The following is a 20,547-nucleotide window of genomic DNA, read 5'->3' on the forward strand; positions in this document are numbered from 1 at the left end:
ATGTTATATTTTTAACTATATTTCTCTTTGATTTGGGATTGAGGGTTTTTTTCATATTGTTATGCTGAGTCAAAGAAACCAGGCAAAGAAAGAACACATACATTTGTGTGAAATTGAAGAAAGTGCGAAGTAATCCCTAGTGAGAGTAAGTAGACCAGTGAGCGATTCCTGGTGGCCAGGTGGGTAGCCAGGCAGGGGCATGGAGGGAGGAAATGAAGAAAGTTCTGGGGGTGATGGATATGCTATGCTGATTGCTGATTGCAGCGATGATTTCATGGGTGTATACCTATGTCAAAATGTATCAAATCATAAGCTTTAAATATGGATGGTTTATTGTACGTCAATTATACACCAAGAAAGCAGTTTTTTTTTAAAAGTCTCTCTTGTGCCTTTTCATATGTTTCATATCGTCTTCAATATACATATGTTGCTTGGAAATGAGGGAGACTGGAATAAAGACCGGGGATGCCGGCTCCCAGACCATCGTATGTGCCCTTGGGTCATTCACGGGCGTCAATCCTGTCGATGTATTTTGTTCTGCCTTGGACCTTAGAAGATGCTCCACTCTTCCCCTTCCCTCTTTTATCCCCTCTACCCCCTTCTATCTCTCCTTCTCCTTTGGCTCCTTTTCTCTTTGGCTCTCACTCTTGCTGTCTCAGAAAACCCCTTTCTTGGAGCTCGTGGGTGGCTCAGTCGGTTGAGCCTCTGGCTCTTGATTTCAGCTCACGTCCCAATCTCAGGGTGCTGGGATCAAGCCCCACATCGGATTCCACATTGAGCGGGGAGTCTGCTTGAGATTCTCTCTTTCTCCCTCCCCCTCTCCCCCTGCCCCTCCCTCTGTTCACACTCTCTAAATAAATAAGAAAGAAAGAAAGAATCTTTTTGTTTTGTTTTGTTTTTGCTAATGGAACATGCAAGCAAATAAAATCTTCTAAAAAAAGAAAACCCCTTTCTTAAAAAAAGAAAAGAAAAAAAGATTTTATTTATTTGACAGAGGGAGGGAGGGAGCATGAGCAGTGGGGAGGAGGCAGAGGGAGAAGGGGAAGCAGGCTCCCTACTGAGCAGGAAGCCTGATGTAGGGCTCAATCCCAGGACCCTGGGATCATGACCTGAGCCAAAGGCAGACACTTAAGGGACTGAGCCCCCCAGGCCTCCCAAGAAACCCCTTTCTTCAGCTGAGCAGACAGCCTTAGGAGACATGACCACACTCGGAATAAGGAGAAACAATCATCTCTGTCACTGAAGAGCATCTATAGGTTATAACATGCTTCCTCATATCTGTCTTTTGGCGCTCACAGCAATCCTTGGGTGGCACGGCAAGGAACCAAAGGCAGCCGTAACCTCTTCTGTTCTAAGTAGGGTGGTCAACTTCATATTGGGGTCGGGGCCGGGGAAAGAAAGAAAGAAAGAAATCTCTCCCCTCCACTTTCAGAGACTGTTCGTGGAGACAGCAGATGAAAGATCCAACCATTTCTTTAACTCCACCTCCCTTCCTTCAGCCGTGTGATGGCCTCTTCATTTTAATGCGGTGAATCATTGGCTATGCAAAGGGGGGTCCAGAATGGAGTTGGGGATTGTGGCAGACTTTGATGGTTTGCCTACCTAAAATTTATTCCTATCTTCTTACTTACACAGGGCCCTGATTTTGTTGGAAGTAGTGATGTGCCAGGCTGAAAAGTTAGATTTCCCAGCCTCCCTTCCAGATAAGAGTGGCCATATGACCAGTTTCCAGTCAATGGTATAAAGGAATAAACTATAGATAAGACTTCTGGAAATGCTTCCTGAAAATCAGATTAGGTTGGCAGGTTTCTTCTCGGTCTTCCAACCTCTTCTGCCTGAAACATGGATGTAAAGCCTGGTGCTATGGCAATCATTTTGTAGTCCTGAGGTGATCTTGATTGAAGACAGTTGGCTTGGGCTAAGAATAGCAAAAGAGAGAGACAAAAGGTTAGGACATTGATGAGACTATGGCACTACCAAACCAGCCTTAGGATGTCTTTTCTCCAAAGTCCTTGGGAGAAAAAATTGAACCATATTTAAGACATTGTTCTACAGGTCACCATGGAAGCAAAACGTAAGTCCTAAATGATAGAGAATTGATGAGCTAAGTAATACTGTGTTGTGAGGTGAGAGAGGAAATTTCTGGGATGAACCCTACAGAAGAGTATTTTTAAAAAGAAGGGAAAACAACAACACGATTTTACAGACCCCTCTGTTTTCTCAAGTTTTCTATAAAGTCTGCTACGCACGTGTAGATGCCTTCCTTGCACGTGAAGGGAAATTCAAGGGAGGGGGGTTGTGGTTCCTTATCAATGTGCACAAGGTAGGGGCCGCACCTGGGAGACAGCAAGTTGCTCCACCAGCTAGATTGATTCAAAATAAACAAGTTCTGGGAGCTAGAGGATGAGGAACTATTAGCATCACTAAAGCAGCTCATCTCACTACACCCAGGGGTGAGTTCTAAACCAATCCCATTCGCATCCATGTGACAGATACTGCAGTTAACATGAAGGTTACAGGAAAAAGTAAGGACCGGAGGACCAGAGAGGTCAAGTGACAGCTGGCTTGAGGGCAAGCTGTTCTAATTCAGGGCTTGTGGGTTTTTTATTCCCCCGCAGCTATACATGGGATTCAAGAGAGGCAGGCAAGAGAACAGCCACGGAAGCACGGCTTAGACCCTGTGAATCCTGGTGGTCAATGCGGACACAGGTTACAGGTAGATGCCCATAAATATATTTATGTGTGCCTGTTGCCTCCCTCCCACATGGGGTCATACATGAAAGCCAGATATAGATAGATAGATAGATAGATAGATAGATAGATAGATAGATAGGGATTCCTATTATTATAGAAAAAGAAAACATTCAAACTACATTTGAATCTAGGCTGAGGGACACCTGGGTGGCTTCAGCTCAGGTCATGATCCCAGGGTCCTGGGATAGAGCCCCATTGCGCTCCCTGCTCAGTGGGGAGCCTGCTTCTCCCTCTCCCTCTGCTGTTCCCCCTCCTAGTGCTCACTCTCCTCTCTCCCTTTCTCTCTCTCTCAAATAAATAAAATCTAAAATAAAATAAATAAAGTTAAAATTCACAAATGAATAATATCTAAGCTGGAATCGCAGCCCTGCGCTTACTCCCAGTGTGATCGTGGGTGAATCCTTTAACCTCTCTGGGCCTCCATGTTTTCACCTGTAACAAGAAGGATTGGCCAAACTAAGTTCTGAGGCCCAATCCAAACCTTCTAGGAGTCCATATAAATATGTCATTAAAATAAGATTGAATCAATTAAGCATTAAATGAGAATAAATTCAGCTTTATGTAAACCTAGCAATGCGAATCCACCATTGCACAAATCATAAGTCCCTGGAGAACAGGATGGATCTACAATTAAATGAGCCATGAATGAGTAGCAGCTCCTTCCTATTCTCTGCCATCCTTAAATCATTCCCTTGCCGTCTTGATACATGCGACAGCACATTTCTAACTCCTCACACCTAGGTATATAGGTATATTTACATTAGGAAATCTACCTTAAATGGTGAAAATCATTTCCTTTAAGTAAAAACTAAATAGACACAATGGGAATTTAAATACATGCTAGTACTGTCCCAATAGCACAAGCGTGTGTGGCACGAAGCTGGTAACATCAGCCGTGGAAGGATTTTATTAGACAAACTGGGTAGCTTACATTAAACATCCCAGCGCCTTCTCTTCATAAATGCAGCCAAGCGGATGGTGCCCCTCGTGAGCTCTATACTCTTTATTCTTACATTTAATGAGCATGAATAACCAGGAAGTGATGGTATCATTTATGAGTGCTCGTGAACCCAAGAAAAGGGTGATTTCAAAGATTCCATGGGGATCTTTAAGGCCTTGTCTATAAAATGTGCCCGGATTAGCTGGGCTCCTCTTCAACCCCAACCTCATCTTCAGCTGGACTTAAAGTCCCAGGAACCAGATAAGGGAAGAGTCTGGAGTCTGAAACCCTCACCTATGAGTATGTCATTGAGTCATTTGCTAAATTACCCTCTAAACAATTATTTGGTCCTATTCTCTGGCAGCCCATATTATTGTTGAATAGGGAAAGACATCTTGTTCCCTGCAAATGGAGAGTTTAAATACATCAGACCTGTAAATAGAGCTCCTATTTGGCATCTACAAAATGGCCCAAAGAAGGCAGGGATTCCCAAAGAGCAGTGAGCTCCCTATCACAAGAGGTTTCCAAGCAGGGGTGCCAGGTTGAGCGTCTGCCTTTGTCTCAGGTCGTGATCCCAGGGGTCCTGGGATTGAGTCCTGCCTCAGGCTCCCCGCATGGAGCCTGCTTCTCCCTCTGCCTATATCTCTGCCCCTCTCTCTGGGTCTCATGAATAAATAAATAAAATCTTAAAAAAAAAAAAAAAAAAGAGGTATCCAAGCAGAGTCAGAGACTGAACAGAAGATGTCAGATACAAATTAGAGCTTGGAACAGGAATTTTCTTTTCAGTATTAAAAGTTGTTGATTCTACAACCTATAGGACCAAATGCTACTCATTGTGAATATGACTACTTGTTATTGAAGGCTTATTACGGTGGCAGGCCCTGTGCTGAATGCTTTACTTGAATTCTTTCATTTAACCCTGACATAATGGAAGAGGCAGGCCTAGATCCTTTTATAAGGTACGATGCCTGAATATCTGCAGACAAGGGCACCGAGGCTCGGGATAGCCGAGCACCGAGAGCCACAGCAACTCAGACCCCTGCCTAAGCCCCCCACCGCCTGGAACCTGCACCTTCTACCTCTCAGGGGGCTTCACCCACAGGGGCAGGAGTTGCATTAACTGGATCCTACAGGAAGCTGGCCCAGCCCTACCTGGAATCGTTCCTCTTTCTCAAGGTTTGTGCACAAAGAGGAGATTCAGGAGTGACAGCGCTAGCAAAAATAGAGTTTGAGGGGGTGTCTCAAAGGTCAAAGGGCTGCAGTACTGAGAACACAAGGGAACAGTGAGAGCAAGGGACACTGGGGCTTTGATGTCTTGAGACCCACTGCTCCAAAGAAGGAAAATTCTAGCCCGAGGTGCTTCTGTTGTACCTTAAGCTACAGCCCTATTTCCTCTGAGAGACCCTGGCTGTCAGGATGCTTGAGGCCAGAGCCAGCATTGCATTGCCCTTCCTCACCATTTCACACCCCTCCTGACAAGAGCCATCATTTCCCAAGCCTAGGCTGCCTCTCCTAGAGCCCCCAACCTCTTCACAGACTGAGCCCCTGAGATTAGAGTCAGGAGAAGGTGGAAGAAAAATTTAAGACACTTCGCTTTCTCTCTCTTTATTCTCTCTCTCTTTCTCTCTCTCTCTCTGAAAAGGTAGCCCCCAGCAGTGTTTGTTCTCAGAGAGGCCCTGAGAAGAAGGATGGTCACTCTCCTTTCTCTGGGAGATAATTGAAGAGAGGTAAGAAAGTACCTGTGTTTAAAGGCAAAATGATGACAATTAATCTCTAAGCAGAGGGCCTCGCCTTTAAATTCTTTGGAGAAACAACTCTGGGAGTTTAATGACAATCAAGAGAATGAAATTGAATTAAGAGACATAGTAATTAAATCAGGAAAGAAGTTTCTGCAAAGGGGATGGTAAAGGAAATTAAAACCAGTAATGCTGAAAAATGTGGTGGGCAGAGTGGGGTGGGGGAGGGAGCACCAGTTGGGGGGTTTGGTGGAGAAGAGGAAGGAGCAGACCCAGCAGAGCGGGCTGGGAGGGCCCGTGTTTGGCCCTAGAGAAAGGAATTTGGAAATTGAGGAATGCCCTGGTGGCTCAGTGGTTGAGCATCTGCCTTCAGCCCAGGTGTGATCCTGGAGACCTGGGATTGAGTCCCATGTCAGGCTCCCTGCATGGAGCCTGCTTCTCCCTCTGCCTGTCTCTCTCTCTCTCTCTCTCTCTCTCTCTCTCTCTCTCATTCTGTGTGTGTGTGTGTGTCTCATGAATAAATAAAATCTTTAAAAAAAATAATTTGGAAATTATTCTTGAGAGACCAGGTGTTTGGCTCTTCCAGTTCAGGGCTAAATATGCCCACCTCGCAAAGGGGGCGAGCTCTTCCTCAGGAACACTGAAGTTGCCAATCAGATAAAATAAAAAACAGCGATAGGCTCAAAGTATGGTGACCAACCATTTGGGTTTGCCCAGGACCATCTCAGTTTTCATACTCAAAGCGTCATGTCCCCAGAAACCCCTCGGTAGAAGGCAAACCAGGAAGGCTGGTCACCCTAACACGGAGGCAGACAGCCCAGGGTTCCCAGCTCTGCTAGGTGGTCAGTAGCTGCATGACTTTGGGAGAGTCACGCCATCTCTGTGGGCCTCAGTTTTCTCATCTGTAAAATACGTTGTCATGGTACCTCCGAAGACTAAAGAAGTTGCCATCTCCCAAGATGTTTAGAGTAATGTGCATGAAGGAAAAGCTTGAAAAATGGGAGTTGAACTGGGGAGGATTGGTATTAGCAAACACAATCCAACAGCTCATTAAAAAATAATACGTCATGACTGTTTCAGGGCTCCTTAAGACCACCCATATGTTTGCAGAGTTTCTAGAAAGACTTGGATTCGGCATATAGTTGTACTCACAGCTAAGGTTTATTACAGTGAAAGGATACACAATAGGTTCATCAGAGAAAAAAAGACACAGGTGTAGTCCAGAAATCCATAGGCAGGCTTCGTATACTCTGTTCCTCCTGTGAGCGCGTTCCCTTCTCTGGCCGCGAAGGATGCAGGAATGCGTGCAATGCTTCAGTCCAGGTAGGCCCATTAAAGACTCAGTGCCAAGGACCCTATCGGTCGGTAGTGGTGTCATAGTCATCTACTGCCTGTCGACCAGCCTTATGAGTTAGGGAACAGCTCAAATGCTGAGTGTCCAGACCACCAGTCAACGGCCGACCTTGCAAACAGACCTTTCTGTGTCTGGCCTGCTATGCTAGCTCTTCTCATCCGAGTGACCAAGTAGAGTCCATTCCAGAAATGCAAGGAGAATATATGTAAGTGAAAACCTGAATCTAGATCCCGAGGTGTTATGTACATCACCAAATCCCCGCCGGCGGGGCCAGGACTCCACTGGTCCAGCCTCTACTGCTGGTGGAGGAACGCCACCCACTCTGCTGAACATGCTCTGCTCACTACCCAATTCCTGCCAAGAATCTGTCACCAGCCTAGATCTCCTGCTTGGTCTCTTGAGTCAGAACACCGGGGTTTTCTCGGTTCATTGTGAGATGAACAAGTGTCCAGATGGAATAAGCTAGATGAAGCGGTGCTCACCTTGTGCATAAACAGGGGCCAGGTTTTTGCTGACACTGGGGGATTCCCACCGCTGGTGACCCAAAAGCCTTGTGCTTCAGATTTAGGGCATCCCCTTCCTCAAGATTAGGATACCAGAGGAGTGAATCAGAGCCCATGGATTTCTTTGCTCCCCAGTTGGGAGGTATTAGAGAAATAAGTCACTCGGGTCAATAGTGGGGAAGGGATTTCAGAGTTCAGAAAGGTTCCCTAGATGCTGCAGATGCAAAAAGGTCAGGAAGATATGAAGGAGGGTGATAAAAGCATTTCTGAGTTACAGATTGGCTTCCCCTTTAAGATACTTTTGTATTGGGGCACCTGGGTGGCTCAGTGGTTGAGCGTCTGCTTTGGCTCAGGGCGTGATCCCGGGGTCCTGGGATCAAGTCCCACATTAGGCTTCCTGCAGGCAGCCTGTATCTCCCTCTGCCTATGTCTCTGCCTCTCTCTCTGTCTCATGAATAAATAAAAATCTTTAAAATTTTTTAAATAAAATAAAAAGATACTTGTGTATTGGTCTGCTTGCACTGCCGTACAAAACAGCACCACTGGGGCGGTGGTAGGGCCTCAATTCTGGAGGCTAGAAGTGCAAAATCAAGGTGCTAGCAGGTTTGGTTCTTCCGAGGGCTGTGAGGGAAAGAGCTGGTCCAGGTCTGTCTTCAGCTTGCTGATGGATGTCTTCAAGCTCGCATGACGTTCTCCCCGTATGGCTCTACATCCAAATCACTTTTTTCAAATCTCGTCTTCTTAAAAGAACTAAGTCATATGGGATTAGGGACCCAGCTAAAGGCCTCAGTTTAACTTGACAACCTCTGCAAAGATCCAATCTCCATGTAAGGTCACCTTCTGAGGTGCTAGGAGTTAGGGTCTCAGCACACAAATTTGGGGTGACACAATTCAACCTCACTACAACTTGGAAAAGTATAGGTGCAAATCAGAATTATTTTTTAATAACTTTCATTGGAGGACTGTGTTCCTTTGAACGCAATAGCCCAGGGATCTCAGTTGTATAGAACCGAAGAGAACAAGTGGAAGGTGGAAGGGGAGGGGGGTCAGGAGGAGGAGAAGAGGAGGAGCAGTGAGCTGGGTCAGACTACCTAGCCTGTGCCAGCATCAGATCACCACTCACCTAAATTTAATTTTGATTTACTGCAGAGGCCACCAATGAGCAGTGGAAAGGCTGCATGTGGCATTAACACAAATGTTTCACGGGTCTCTGGAGTGTCTCACGGAGGTGTCCCCCGCGTGGATACAGCAACTCTCCCACAGGGAGGCATGTGCAGAGCTCCCTACCGATGACACCTCAGGGGTGCACTGGGGTGTGTGTGGGGGGGTGCCACACCAGCCATCTGACGGCCCGCCCAGAAAGAAAGCCTTGCCCAGCCACGATCATCACACACTCGCCCCTTTCATCCTGTACTGCCTCCTGGAGCCAACTGCAGGTCCCAGTGCAAGGAGCAGTCTGACAAGGGTTTATTTTGCTCCTTCAGGCAGCACGGCTATAAAAAGAGGTGCTGTTAGAGACCGAGTGAGAGAACTGAAGGGCGAAGCAGGACCCTGGGCCTTGCAGGGCCTCCCAGCTCCACAGCCAGCTGACTACGCACACCACAGGGCTGCAAGTGCACGAAATGCAAAAGCCCACAGGGCAGGGTGAATTTCCCAGCACAGTGCAGAGACTGCAAAGCAAATGGAAACATGGTTGAAGCTTCAAAAGAAGAGGAAGGGGGACAAAAAACACTCTTGTGCCAGTGACAGGCCTGGAAGAAACCTCAGGCCCAGCGCCCCTGAGCCCACACTGTGCCTCCTGCTCTGGAGAGCTGGCCCTCCCAGGCTGCTGCCAGCCGGATCGGCCATGTGGCAGGAGCAGACTCCTTACAGGCGATTCTCTCTCTCTTTCTCTCTCTCTCTGTGTGTCTCTGTCTCTCTCTCTCTCTCTCACTCACACACACACACACAGAAAGGCTCCTGCAGGACACACACACACACACACACACACACACACACACACACACACAAAGAGGTGAGAACCACTGATTTCCATTCTACAGCCCAAACCCACGTAGACGGGTTCTAGGAGAATGAGCTGCAAGTGTAGGGTTTATCCTCTGCACTGCCTAGGACCAGAGCCTATGGGAAGAAACACCAGCATGTTTGCAGGACCAATTTAACCCTTTCCCTTGTAATTTGAGTTCTTCCCTTCATGTTTTCATGTGCTTTGTTTCATTGCTGCTAGAAACTGAGATACAAACTTCTAGACCTTTCCCCAAAATGGAACCATCTAGACTGTTTAGACTAGTCCCTGTTTCCTGTTCAGTAAACTTGCACCTTTTACTTTACTTCAATGTCTCTGGCATGGAATGGAGGCTGAGTTGCCAGGAACAGTATTTAAGCAGTTAGCCTCTACCTTGACCCTGCTCAGTCAATCCTCTACATGCTGGGCTCACCCGACATTCGTGGTCCCAAGAACGCAGACAAATGCACTTCTGCTGGCTGCTTCTCCTGATTTTGCTTCCCCTTATGAACCTGTTGACTGTCTCCTAAATTTACTAACATAATTCATTTTATTTTTACTAGCTGACCTTAACTGGCTTCACTCCTCCCCCTTTGATTAACACTACCCACTAATCAAAACCCACCACTCCGTTTACCTAGTTCCAGTGCCTAGTCCCTAGAGACAGGTCACTGACTTATGCACTGGCCCAACAGAGGGTCACAACAGTTTCAAGGAAGAGCCCTGGCTTGGGGCTCAAGAAGCCTCAACCTGTCCTCTGCTCTGTTCTGCACTTGCTGTACAATCTGGGGCAACCCCTGGTCTCCAGGCCCCAGGCTCCTCTATTGCACAGGAGGACACAGTGAATTCTCAGCCACCCGGCTAGGGGCTCTCAGGGTTCCCAGGTTTCCTTCTATTGGACAAGTGACCAGCCAGGATGGATTTCCTGGGAGGCAGTGAGTTTTGTGACCCCTGGCAGGATTGCCCACAAACCCCGAGCATTTCTTAAACTATAGTTCCAACTGCTGATTTCACCAAGTAGAGCAGGCTTTGATATAGAGCTCCCTGTCTGGTTTCTCTGGAATCACAGAGCTATTTAGAGTCCATAGCCCCAGATGGGGCAAGGATCCAAATGCTCAGCCCTTTTAAACTGAGAGTGACCTCAACAGGTTATTTCAAAAACCCCGACAGAAGAGCATGGCACAGAGTGATCCGTAAATGCTTGTTGAGTGAATAAACACTATGCTTTCTCTACAAACACAAAAGTTCCATACTACAAACAAAGCTTAGAAGGGCAATTCCTGAGAATTCAATTCCTTCTGCAGAATCGAAAACCTCAAACTAAAGCTAAGTAATGCCTAGAGTAACACTAAATCATAGTGTAGCATGGTCTTAAGAGTCGTTATTTTTAAAAGCTATATTGTGGAAGCTCTATTGTGGTTCCCTTCCATCACCCTCTAACCTACATCTCTGAAATTATTGAAAATAAACACTTGTTAACCATTAGCTAACAAATTAACAAGGCACTCTTAGATCTTTTCTCATTTAATCCTGGTGGGAATCATCATACCCATGGGCATTTACATGAGACAAATGAGGGCAGAGGAAGGAAGGGAGCCAAGCACGACCTCACAACTGGTAAAATGTAGGGCTAACTATAGGAGTTGAACCCAGGTCAGGTACACCTCCAAGTCTGCAAGATGGGGTAGTAAGTACACTACCTTGGGACGTCTTAGTAGTGGCCCCAGAAACGAACAAACTTGGTCCTGGCCTGAACCCTCCTCCCACAGCATGTGAAGTGAGGGGTGATAATAGCACTTTGCAGGAATCAAGAGCAGGACACCATGCCCGGAGAAAGTTCACATACTGTACAGGATTTTCTATTAAATGAAGCCAGCTTTATAGACATTTTGGTCCTTTTTATCTTGATGCCAACATTTGTAACATTTCAGAACATCTTTTTCAATTCTATGAGGACCTCAGCACCTGGAAAAAAAAAAAAAAAACTAGAGTCTAGACTGAGCCAGGTGTGAAAATAAAAGCTATGGCATATTTTCCCTCTCCCAGGAACAGATCTCTCACCCAGTATTACCGGAATGTGTTCTCGGGCTCCTAGTGGACCCAGGGATCTTCATCTTTCAATCCCTCAGTCTCAGGGACTCTTGGGCCCTTTCCGCAATGACTTAAAAGGCTCAGCCCAAACTGCAGTTATTAATTCATCTTCCCAGTTTCAATCACTCAGCCCTTTTGCTTAACATGCAGTGGCTTATAATCATTCGCAAGTGGCTAAAATTAGAGCCCATAGTGAAGGGGATTTGAGAATTCTTTGGGCCAACGTAGACTTAATACAAATAAAGATCTAATTTGTTAGGCTTTCAGAATTATGAATGGCTCATGGTCCCCTAGGATTCAAGAAGCATCAGTTTGGAAATCTCGATTTTAAAAGAAAGGAATACAAAAAGTGGTATATAGACACAAAGGAACGTCATTCAGCCTTAAAAAAAAGGCTGACAAAAAGAACTCTAACATATGCTACAACATGGGTGAATCTTGAGGATATTATAATAAATTGGGTAAGCCAGTCATAAAAGGGTACAATACTCTATGGTTCCATTCCTACAAGGTGCTTAGAGAGTCAAATTCAGAGACAGAAAGTAGAATGGCTGTTGCCAGGGGCTGAGGGGAAGAGAAGAGGGCAGTTTTTATTTGAGGGATTTAGAGTTTCAGTTTTGCAAGATAAAAAAGAGTTCTGGAGATGGATGGTGGCAATAGTCGCACAACATGCATGTGCTTAATACCTCTGACCTACACACTTTAAATGGTTAAGGTGGCACATTTTACATTGTGTATTTTGCCCGTTTTTAAAAATGAAAAAGAAAAGAGAAAGGAACAGCTTGAACACTGAGATTCTCAGTTATGGTATTAGCATTGTATTATCAGAGCCAACAGTAGCCTTGTAACATAATAGATGCTGTGTATTTTTAGGCCCAACCACCAATTTTCTTTCTGCTGAATGAAGCATCTCCTACTCTGCCACTGAAAACTAGCATTTTCTTATAATTCACTAGCTCAGAAAATCCCAGGACTTCCAGCCACCAGCCCACTGGAGCCCTGCGAGGCAGACGGGGCTAAAAGGCAGCATCTTGCAATGAAGAGGACGTAACCCTCACCATCAAATAGCTCCTCCAAGTGGCTTCAGCATCTCCCCCAGAGGAAAAAAAAAGGACCCCTCTTCTGGACTGACAAACAGATTTCTTCTGAAAATTAAATACATAACTTTTAGCTGTTACTGGAGCCATCAACCTGAGTATCAGAGAAAAAAATTCCATTAAAGATAATATAGTCTTTAATTTCTTCCCAGTGAAACTTTTTCCCCTGAATTTCAAAATGAAGACAGCTGCTGCATTTTTATGCAATGAGCAGTGCCCAGGATCCAAAGGAACCAGTTTTTCATCATTTCCCCCCAATAATCTCCCATTTGTTTGGATTTATAAGAGCACACTAACCCATATACTGCCTTAGAAAATATTTTTTAAGATACATACTCTTTAAGATACATCCCAACCTAAAATTACTCTGCAGCCAGAAGTTAAGAAATATACTTATGAAGCTGCTTCACTGTTCTAGGAAGTTTTCCTTAAATAGACTTGAGAAAGACGTTTTTAAAATTATCTATTTTTCAACTAATACACCTCTTCATTTTGTGATTCTGCTGAACAACTAGGGCATTTCTTACTCTTCAGAAATTCTGGCTTAGAGTCCTAGGCTCCTGCAGTATGCGCCCTGAACTATTCTTGGCGATTCCTAGGGTCTACAGAGACTGAATGCTTATACCCAGAAAGGCAACATAAGCTAAGTGAAACTTTAAACTCTTTTACTTTGGGTTGGAATTATATCAACTTAGTTTAAAAATGCTGGTACCTCACTCTGATTATCAAGGTCTTTAATTTTCCAAATGAAAACAAAATTTTATTTAATAAATCCGATTTACCAAATAAATTCTTTCAAAACCATTTTAGCAACTATAGTGATTTCAAAAATGGAAATTAAAAATTAAAAATGGAAGTTCAAAAATTCTCCCAGAATTAAAAACTGAGAGAGAGAAGGGTCAAAAATATTATCTACAGTTTCAGAGACAAAGAACAGAATGAGCAGGCATTTTATCCAAGATATCTGGTTTATGATCCCTATATCTCTTTCCCTGGGTACCAGCTGCCACTCAACACAGATCTCCCTGATGGAGTCACAGACACACTCCTTAACAACCACAGAACACACAAGATAACAATCACCAGGACAGAAGTACCTAGGAGAAAACAAGCCATGGCCAGTAACAGTATGTTGGACTTGAGTGACTGCATGGTCACCCAAGGAATGGTCAGTCCAACAAAGAAAACAATCACCCCAACACGTTTTCTCCATACTCAGTGGTAAATCTAAAGGCAGAGGGACTAAGGGACGTGGTGATTAGGTATCAGCAATGAGACTTTGTATAAATGAATTAAAAAGTTTATTAGCCATAGAAAAAAACTGATTCCTTAAAACCAATTCGTGTTAAGTTCCTTGCAAAACAATAAGCTAACAGAATATTTCTTTCTCACTAACAGGAAATCACTATGCTTTTGGTCCAAGATATGTTGAGTTTTTTTTCCTTCTTCTTCAGATGACAGACAGATGGATGTAGCCGAATCTACGAACGAGTGTACTTGCCCCAAATGTGCAACATAAATACAGAAGCGATGAACAGAAGACTCATAACCAATACTGGAACAGGGCCACTGGAAGTAAGAAGAGAAGGCATGCTTACTTTTATTAATAATACATTATTATAGCTGTTAATAATAAAGATTGCTGAGGGGATAAAACAGAGGGAGTACCTAAGATTCATCTAAGGGGTATCACTTACGACATTTAATAATATTCTCCAAATTATTATTCTGGGTATTTTGAGGCTGTGGAGATGGCATTGTGATTACTCAGAAAGGAGAAATCCTTATTTTTTAGTAGAATGTACTAAAATATATACAAATAAAATGATTTGATGTATTGAAGACACTAGTGTCTCTAATTTCACATATTTGATATTTTCCGTAATAAAAAATAAGAAAAATTCTCCAGACTCTTTAAGTGCAAATAACCCAAATGCTGAACTATGATTTCAAATGAATATTTATTTACAGAAAACCTTCACTGGGGCACCGGGGTGGCTCAGTCAGTTAAGCGTCTGCTTTCAGTTCAGGTCAGGATCCCAGGGCCCTGGCTCCCTGCTCAGCGGGGAGTCTGCTTCTCCCTCTCCCTCTGCCACTCCCTCTCTGTACGCGTGTTCTTTCTCTCTCAAATGAATAAATGAAATCATTTAAAAATAAATAAGTAAATAAATAAAACGAGGACAACCTTCATTGTCTAGCTAGGAGGCACTAAGCATACAAAGACACATATCACATTGTAAGTTAGAAACTCACTTGATAAACAAACTCGCGACCCAGGACAAACAAATATTAACCTCATTTTATCAACAAGGAAAACTGAAGCTCAGAGATTATTACTTGCCTAAGAACACATAGCCAGAACAGAAAGGAGAGACCTGAACTCGGGTTTTCTGATTTGATACATATTGCTCAGTCTTTCTCTTTAAGGTTCCCATCTGGTTGTATCTCTGAGTTTAATACAGGGAAGGAAATTGGTTTTACTCATCAGCCCGTCCCTAAATCAACTGCTTTACAAGCTGAGAAATCAGTACATGGGTTTCTTAAAAAGAGAACCCCTTGATCTCACACAACCTATGGATGCTGACTATGATGAAACGTTATGGTCCCTCCTTTGTGACTTGCCTGCCAACACCACGGTGGAAAATTCGAGATGTCACCGCACCTCTCAGATACAACTGGGTAGCAGACAAGGGAAAAGACCCCAGAAATCTTTACAGTGAAGGCAGTGGAGTAACAGAGTCCACTAGTGGCCGATGAACAACACACAGAGATCAAAGTCCTTGCCACACTGTTCTATTCTTCCAATATCTGTACAATTATGGGAATAAACAAATTTAAAAGTACATGGGAAGTAATCTTCATCGAGTTACATTTCATCACACCCCCTACTTTGCTGCAACATTAGAGCAACATGAGACACAGAGCATGAAGCTGAGAGTGCAGCTCCCAGAGAGCTGGAGTCTGGGAACCAACTGTCACCCCTGAGCGGTGACTGTGGCCCTGTTACTTGCCTTCTTCAAGCCTCATTTTCCTCATCTCTAAAATAGGGATAATCTCAGTGCCTCCCCCATCGAGTTGCTGAGGTATTAAGTAAGTTAATACAAACACAATGAAACCTTATAGTAATCTCCTAGGAGATCCTATTATCAGCCTGGAAAAAAAAATTCTCAACTCCTAAGAACCAGCAATAAGCTCCAACATGTAGGTCTGTAGATATAAATTCCCACAGCATCTTTTCATCAAAAACATCTCTCTTACTGATGATAAACTGTGGTTTAGGACACTTCAAGAACAGCTTCTATCCTGGGAGGACTCGAGAAGTAGTGGAAGCCTGCCTGGCTGCTCAACAGCACAAAAGCTGAGAGCTGGCGTAGGCCAGACACCCCCAGGAGAACAGGTTTGACCAACCTCTTGAGAAGCGTGTAAAGTAAGCCCCCTGGAGATCCTGAAGAACAAGGGGCCTCAAAATTTCTCTCTGAATAACCCACAAAAATTACCTTGAAACAAAGAGCAAAGGTTTTTAATGCCACTAATGCACACACACCAACCCCATGAATGATTTCTCAAACTCATCCTCACCTTACAAGTCTTCAATAGAACAGTTAAAAAAAAAAAAATCAATGAATAAAACCAAATCTCAAGAATTCTAGGGAAGTCTTCGTCAACTACATTTGTGATCCAAGTCAAGCTACAAGTCAAGTTAATTAAATTAACCCAAATAAATCTGTCTTTCTACCAGACAAGCAGTATGGAAAGAGCATGGGCCTGAACAGTCAGAAGACATAGTTCCAGCCCCTGCTGTCTGGCTTCCACACGTAACTGCCTCTGTGAACAGAGGCGCTATGCAAACAGGAGTGCATCATTATTCCAATTCCTCAGCCACTGGGTTTAAGCAGCAAATGGCATAAGCCGTGGTGTTCTAGAGCCTCATGCTAAGAGACCTGCAGGATTAGCTCTGCCACACGGTACCAGAAACCAGGGAAAGTAAAGCGAGCAAGGCCTGGAGACCCTGGATACCCATCTTCTATCACCCATCACCTAATGAGCACTCCCGGACCGAAGAACTTACGAAGTGGTTAAGTTCACCCTCCAGGATCTAGCCACCACCCACCAAAGGCAAGGAGGCCAAAGAGCTTTTGGTAACACAGCCTAATGCAGAAACTCCCATTAGGTTGTAATAATATCGGCCTGAGCCTCCAGGAGAGCTTTGAAAAATCACCCAACTCCAATTCAACTGGTTACTCCTATATCTCAGTGTGGGACCAGAATACCAAATGAAGAGCAATTTCACCTAATTAAGCAGTTTTCCCTCCAGTTCTTTCCATTGCCATCATTTATTTTGACACAGCTACACAAAGATCTTCCCTTGCTTTCACTCAATCCATGAAAAGCTGTTATTGCAGGCTCTAAACTAACTGATACACAGGCAAACCGAACCGAGCCCACGCAGCACAAACAAAACTCTTATGTACCGTAAATCCCATCCAAACTGCCCAATAGCTGTGGGACCCTGAAGGTCTGGGCAGCCCCGGTGGCTCAGCAGTTTAGCACCTGCCTTTGGCCCAGGGCATGATCGGAGTCCCGGAATCGAGTCCCACATCAGGCTCCCTGCACAGAGCCTGCTTCTCCCTCTGCCTGTGTCTCTGCCTCCCTTTCTGTGTCTCTCGTGAATAAATAAATAAAATCTTAAAAAAAAAAAAAAAAAAGACAAAAAGAAACACAAGGTCTGCTCCCCAAGACTTACACCTTGAGCCCAGGTGAGTCTTCCGTGTAGAATCGCCACATGCCCCCAGTGCCCGCTGAGGTGGTGCGACCTGCGCTCCTCGTCCCACAGCTGGCATTTTTTCTGTAAGAAAAGAAATATTACAAACAGCTTGCTCTGGGAAGCCCTTACAACAGCATTATAATATATGCTACTAAAGAACCAAAAACAAAACAGCCCACAAAATACAAAAACTTTTCTTTGCAAGCACCCCAAATTCTTGCTTTTATTCCACTGATCATGATAACCACTAAGATAAGTACCTGCCATATGCTATGAATACAACCACCCCAAAGTAGTCACCGATTCCAATGTATGAACGAGGAAAACAGGCTCATAAAGGGTAAAGAGCCTAGGACCACGCAACCAGCCGGGAGCCAGGCTAGGCCGTGAACCCGGTTCTGACTCCAGAGATCATTCACCTGCCCACACATATGGGTGCCTCATTTGGACAATGCATTTCAGTTTCTCTTCCCATGTATTTTTGTGAAGTCAAGTAATAAGCCCCTGCTTAAAAAGCCCTGAATCCATATAATCTGATCTTAAAATGACTCCTTTAAAATGCTTTTAAGTTACTGTATATGCTACAAAAGAGATAAAAAACAATTTAGCTTTCACTGTAATCCAGGTCCTAAAATGGGAGTATACATTTTTAAAAAAATTATTTTGTAATCTGTCTCCACTATTTCGATATACTGGCCATAGATCTTGGGCAGAGATAAGATGTGAAAAAATGTGGGAAAACACCCAACCAGAACGTGTCCCTCACAAGGGAATGAAGGTCTGGGAGATGAGCTGAGTGACGCAGGCAGCCCTGGCACACAGACAGCCCTGGCACACAGACGTAGCCAAACAGCACTGTGCCACCGACCACTGCATGGAGTCAGAAACCCGAAGTGAAAACCCTAGTGCCACCAACTTTTCTCACTGTGCTTCCAACTCTGATCCTAATCCCCATCTCACCTTGCCATGGCCTTTACCCCAAACTCTAGTGCAGACACATTGACTACTGGCTACATGGTGGCCTGGAAATTCCTAAGTCCATCTGTACGGCTGTTTCTATGAGAAAACCGACTGCAAATAGTAAACACAACAGTACCAGGATTTACAAATCAATTCATACACTTAGAAGAGCCTTCACACACAAGGATATACATCATTTAAGCTGCGGGATAAGTACCTGATATTTTCCTCGTTCATAAAAAGAACTTGAGCTAAATGGTAAACCCAGTGTGAACAGAAGTCATCAGCTGAGCCAGGTCAAGGACCCATGCGCTTTCCCACAACCTCCCAACTGCAGTGCGTGTTCTCAAAGTCTCCTGGAATTACAGAAGCCCCAAAGAAATCAGTCTAGGCTCTTTAAAGATTTCTTATACCTGCAGGCACGTGGAACAATGCAGAGTATCTAATAATCAGGGCGCCTGGAAATACCAAATGTACTCAAAATACCTCCCATCCCTCCACCGGAGAGCCAGGAAGAAGTTAATAGAGCCCATTTTAATCTCCTCAATTTCTATTAGGGGTCTATTTTACCCTTTCTTTCTGGCCACAGTGTAACTGCCTCCCTCTTCCTATAGCCTGTGGTTCCTTCAAAACTCCCAAGACTAGAGAGTGGCTTGATTCCTTCAATCATTCATCATTTATTGTGTCAGGCCACACAGCAGGAGATGATGAGCCATTGCTGTCAATATCTAACGAAGGAGATAAATATGGAAACATGAGAACAAAATCCTCCAGGAACAAAAGAGAAGCCTCACAGCTCCTGCTGCTTTCCAGGTCTGGGAAGGCCTCAAGAACCCCCCAGCTTAGTCCTTCAGAATAAATAGAAACGGGGTGGGGGGCGGGATTTGTCTAGGGCTTCAAGGGTAATTAGCTCAGGTTGCTGGATCACCAGAGGAGAGGCAGCTGGGCTGAAAAAACACCTAGAGCATTAGTAGTCGCCTTTCTCTTTTTTTTTTTTTTTTTTTTTTAAGTTCAGCAACAAGAAACTGAGAACCTAAGAAGATGTGTTGAGAGAACCAGAGGGCAGGACGGGCTGGAGTGGAAATCACCTGGAGCGAAGACTTAGGAAATGCAAACGTCTAGATGAGAGAACTTGGGGCTAAACCGGAACAACGGACACGAGAAAGGAAACAACTGATGAGAACCTTCTGGAGTGCCGTTCCATCTTGCAAATGACTAAACAGAGACAGAACAGAAAAGAAAAAAAAGAAAAAAATCCACGATGACCCTTAAGTTTTGGCGCTGGGAAAGGAGAATGCGTGGTAGGAGTAGGGGAGAGAAAACTGGAGCAGACGCGGAGATGAAAGAGGAGTCCTGCATCTGCCAAGTCTCGCTGGACTGAGTGCGACGGGTCCTCCAGGCCAAAACCGGGAGTGCGGAGCTCGGGTCCAGGCACACCCGGTTCAACGACATCGGTTTTCTCTCCAAGCGGCAATCCTGATCCCATTCCAAGCAGGCAACTTGCCTTTCCTAAGAGCGGTTGGAAGGAAACGCCGCCTCCCCCTCGGGACACCAAAGACCTAAGGCCACGTCGCCTGAGGCTCATTTTGCCCCCGTGACTCGTAGTACCCCGGGGTCTCCTCCTCCGGACCAGCGAAATCTTGGGCCCCACCCGCCTCTCCGAGCCCACGGCCAGGGGGTCGCGGGGATCCTTACCTCTGCCGGACCGTGGACCCGGCCGCCCGGGCGGCCACTGCTTTGCTGGGAGAGCGCCCCGACGAGCCCACGTTAGTGCCACTGGGGGTCGGACCAGGCTAGAGAGAGAGACACGGGGAGACAAGCGGGGTGAGCGCCCCGGCACGCCCCCAGCCCCCCGCCCCCAAGACCCAGCCCCTGCACGGAGACCGGGCAAAGCAAGGAGACCACGAGAGGAGCGCCAGGCGGAAGGTAAGACGCGGGGCGACGCGGGGAGGCGCGGCCAAGGAGGGCCGGCTGCGGCCACCGTACCATGCTGCAGACTGGACGGCGCCAGACGCTGACACCGACGGCGAACGAGCGCTCGCTGAAGTCCTCAAAAGACCGGCGGCCGGAGAAACTGGCTCAGGCCCCGCCCCCAGGCCCCTCGCAGGGTCCTCGCTGGCTCCAGGGACGCCTGGGCTGTCCCACCAGATGCCTGTACAGATGTTGTTACAGGCGACTTCGTCAGCCGCCTGTGCGGGGTTACAGACATTCCGCCTCCTTCCTGTGGGTCGCAGCGTCCTTCGTAGAGTCCGATCCCCACCAAACGGAATATACAGCCACGCTCAGGGGAGAAATTTCCTCCGGCAGACACACTGGGCGCCCGCAGGCTTGCGCTGACGTGG

General features: G+C 45.6%; 1 protein-coding gene and 1 long non-coding RNA gene across 3 annotated transcripts; both read right to left on the minus strand.

Moving 5' to 3' along the window:
- Window positions 1–309: 309 nt before the first annotated feature.
- SEC61B (SEC61 translocon subunit beta) lies at window positions 310–20,545 on the minus strand. 2 transcript variants are annotated; one of them, XM_026013176.2, is made up of 4 exons: window positions 20,192–20,545; window positions 19,901–19,998; window positions 17,225–17,326; window positions 310–1,918 (listed from the first exon to the last, which is right to left on the minus strand). In XM_026013176.2, exons 1-4 carry the CDS (start codon window positions 20,192–20,194, stop codon window positions 1,789–1,791), a joined length of 333 nt encoding a protein of 110 aa, XP_025868961.2. In that variant the 5' UTR covers window positions 20,195–20,545; the 3' UTR covers window positions 310–1,788. The 2 variants fall into 2 exon arrangements, with proteins under 2 accessions (XP_025868961.2, XP_025868962.1); XM_026013177.2 differs by lacking the exon at window positions 310–1,918 and adding an exon at window positions 13,759–14,049.
- Window positions 6,570–12,575, minus strand: LOC140594560 (uncharacterized). Its single transcript, XR_011995478.1, has 2 exons — window positions 12,442–12,575; window positions 6,570–11,257 (listed from the first exon to the last, which is right to left on the minus strand). It is a non-coding gene; the product is annotated as an uncharacterized lncRNA (long non-coding RNA).
- Window positions 20,546–20,547: the final 2 nt, after the last annotated feature.

Source organism: Vulpes vulpes, chromosome 12 (genome assembly GCF_048418805.1).
Source record: "Vulpes vulpes isolate BD-2025 chromosome 12, VulVul3, whole genome shotgun sequence".
NCBI classification, from domain to species: domain Eukaryota; kingdom Metazoa; phylum Chordata; class Mammalia; order Carnivora; family Canidae; genus Vulpes; species Vulpes vulpes.

Excerpts from the sequence above, each read along its gene's own strand:
- SEC61B (XM_026013176.2), bottom strand. Across the intron at positions 17,327-19,900 it reads GGGTCCACGGTCCGGCAGAG|AAAAAATGCCAGCTGTGGGA; the intron begins GTAAGGATCCCC and ends CTTTTCTTACAG. Across the intron at positions 1,919-17,224 it reads GACTCACCTGGGCTCAAGGT|CCCAAGCCAACTGTCTTCAA; the intron begins GTAAGTCTTGGG and ends TGCTATTCTTAG.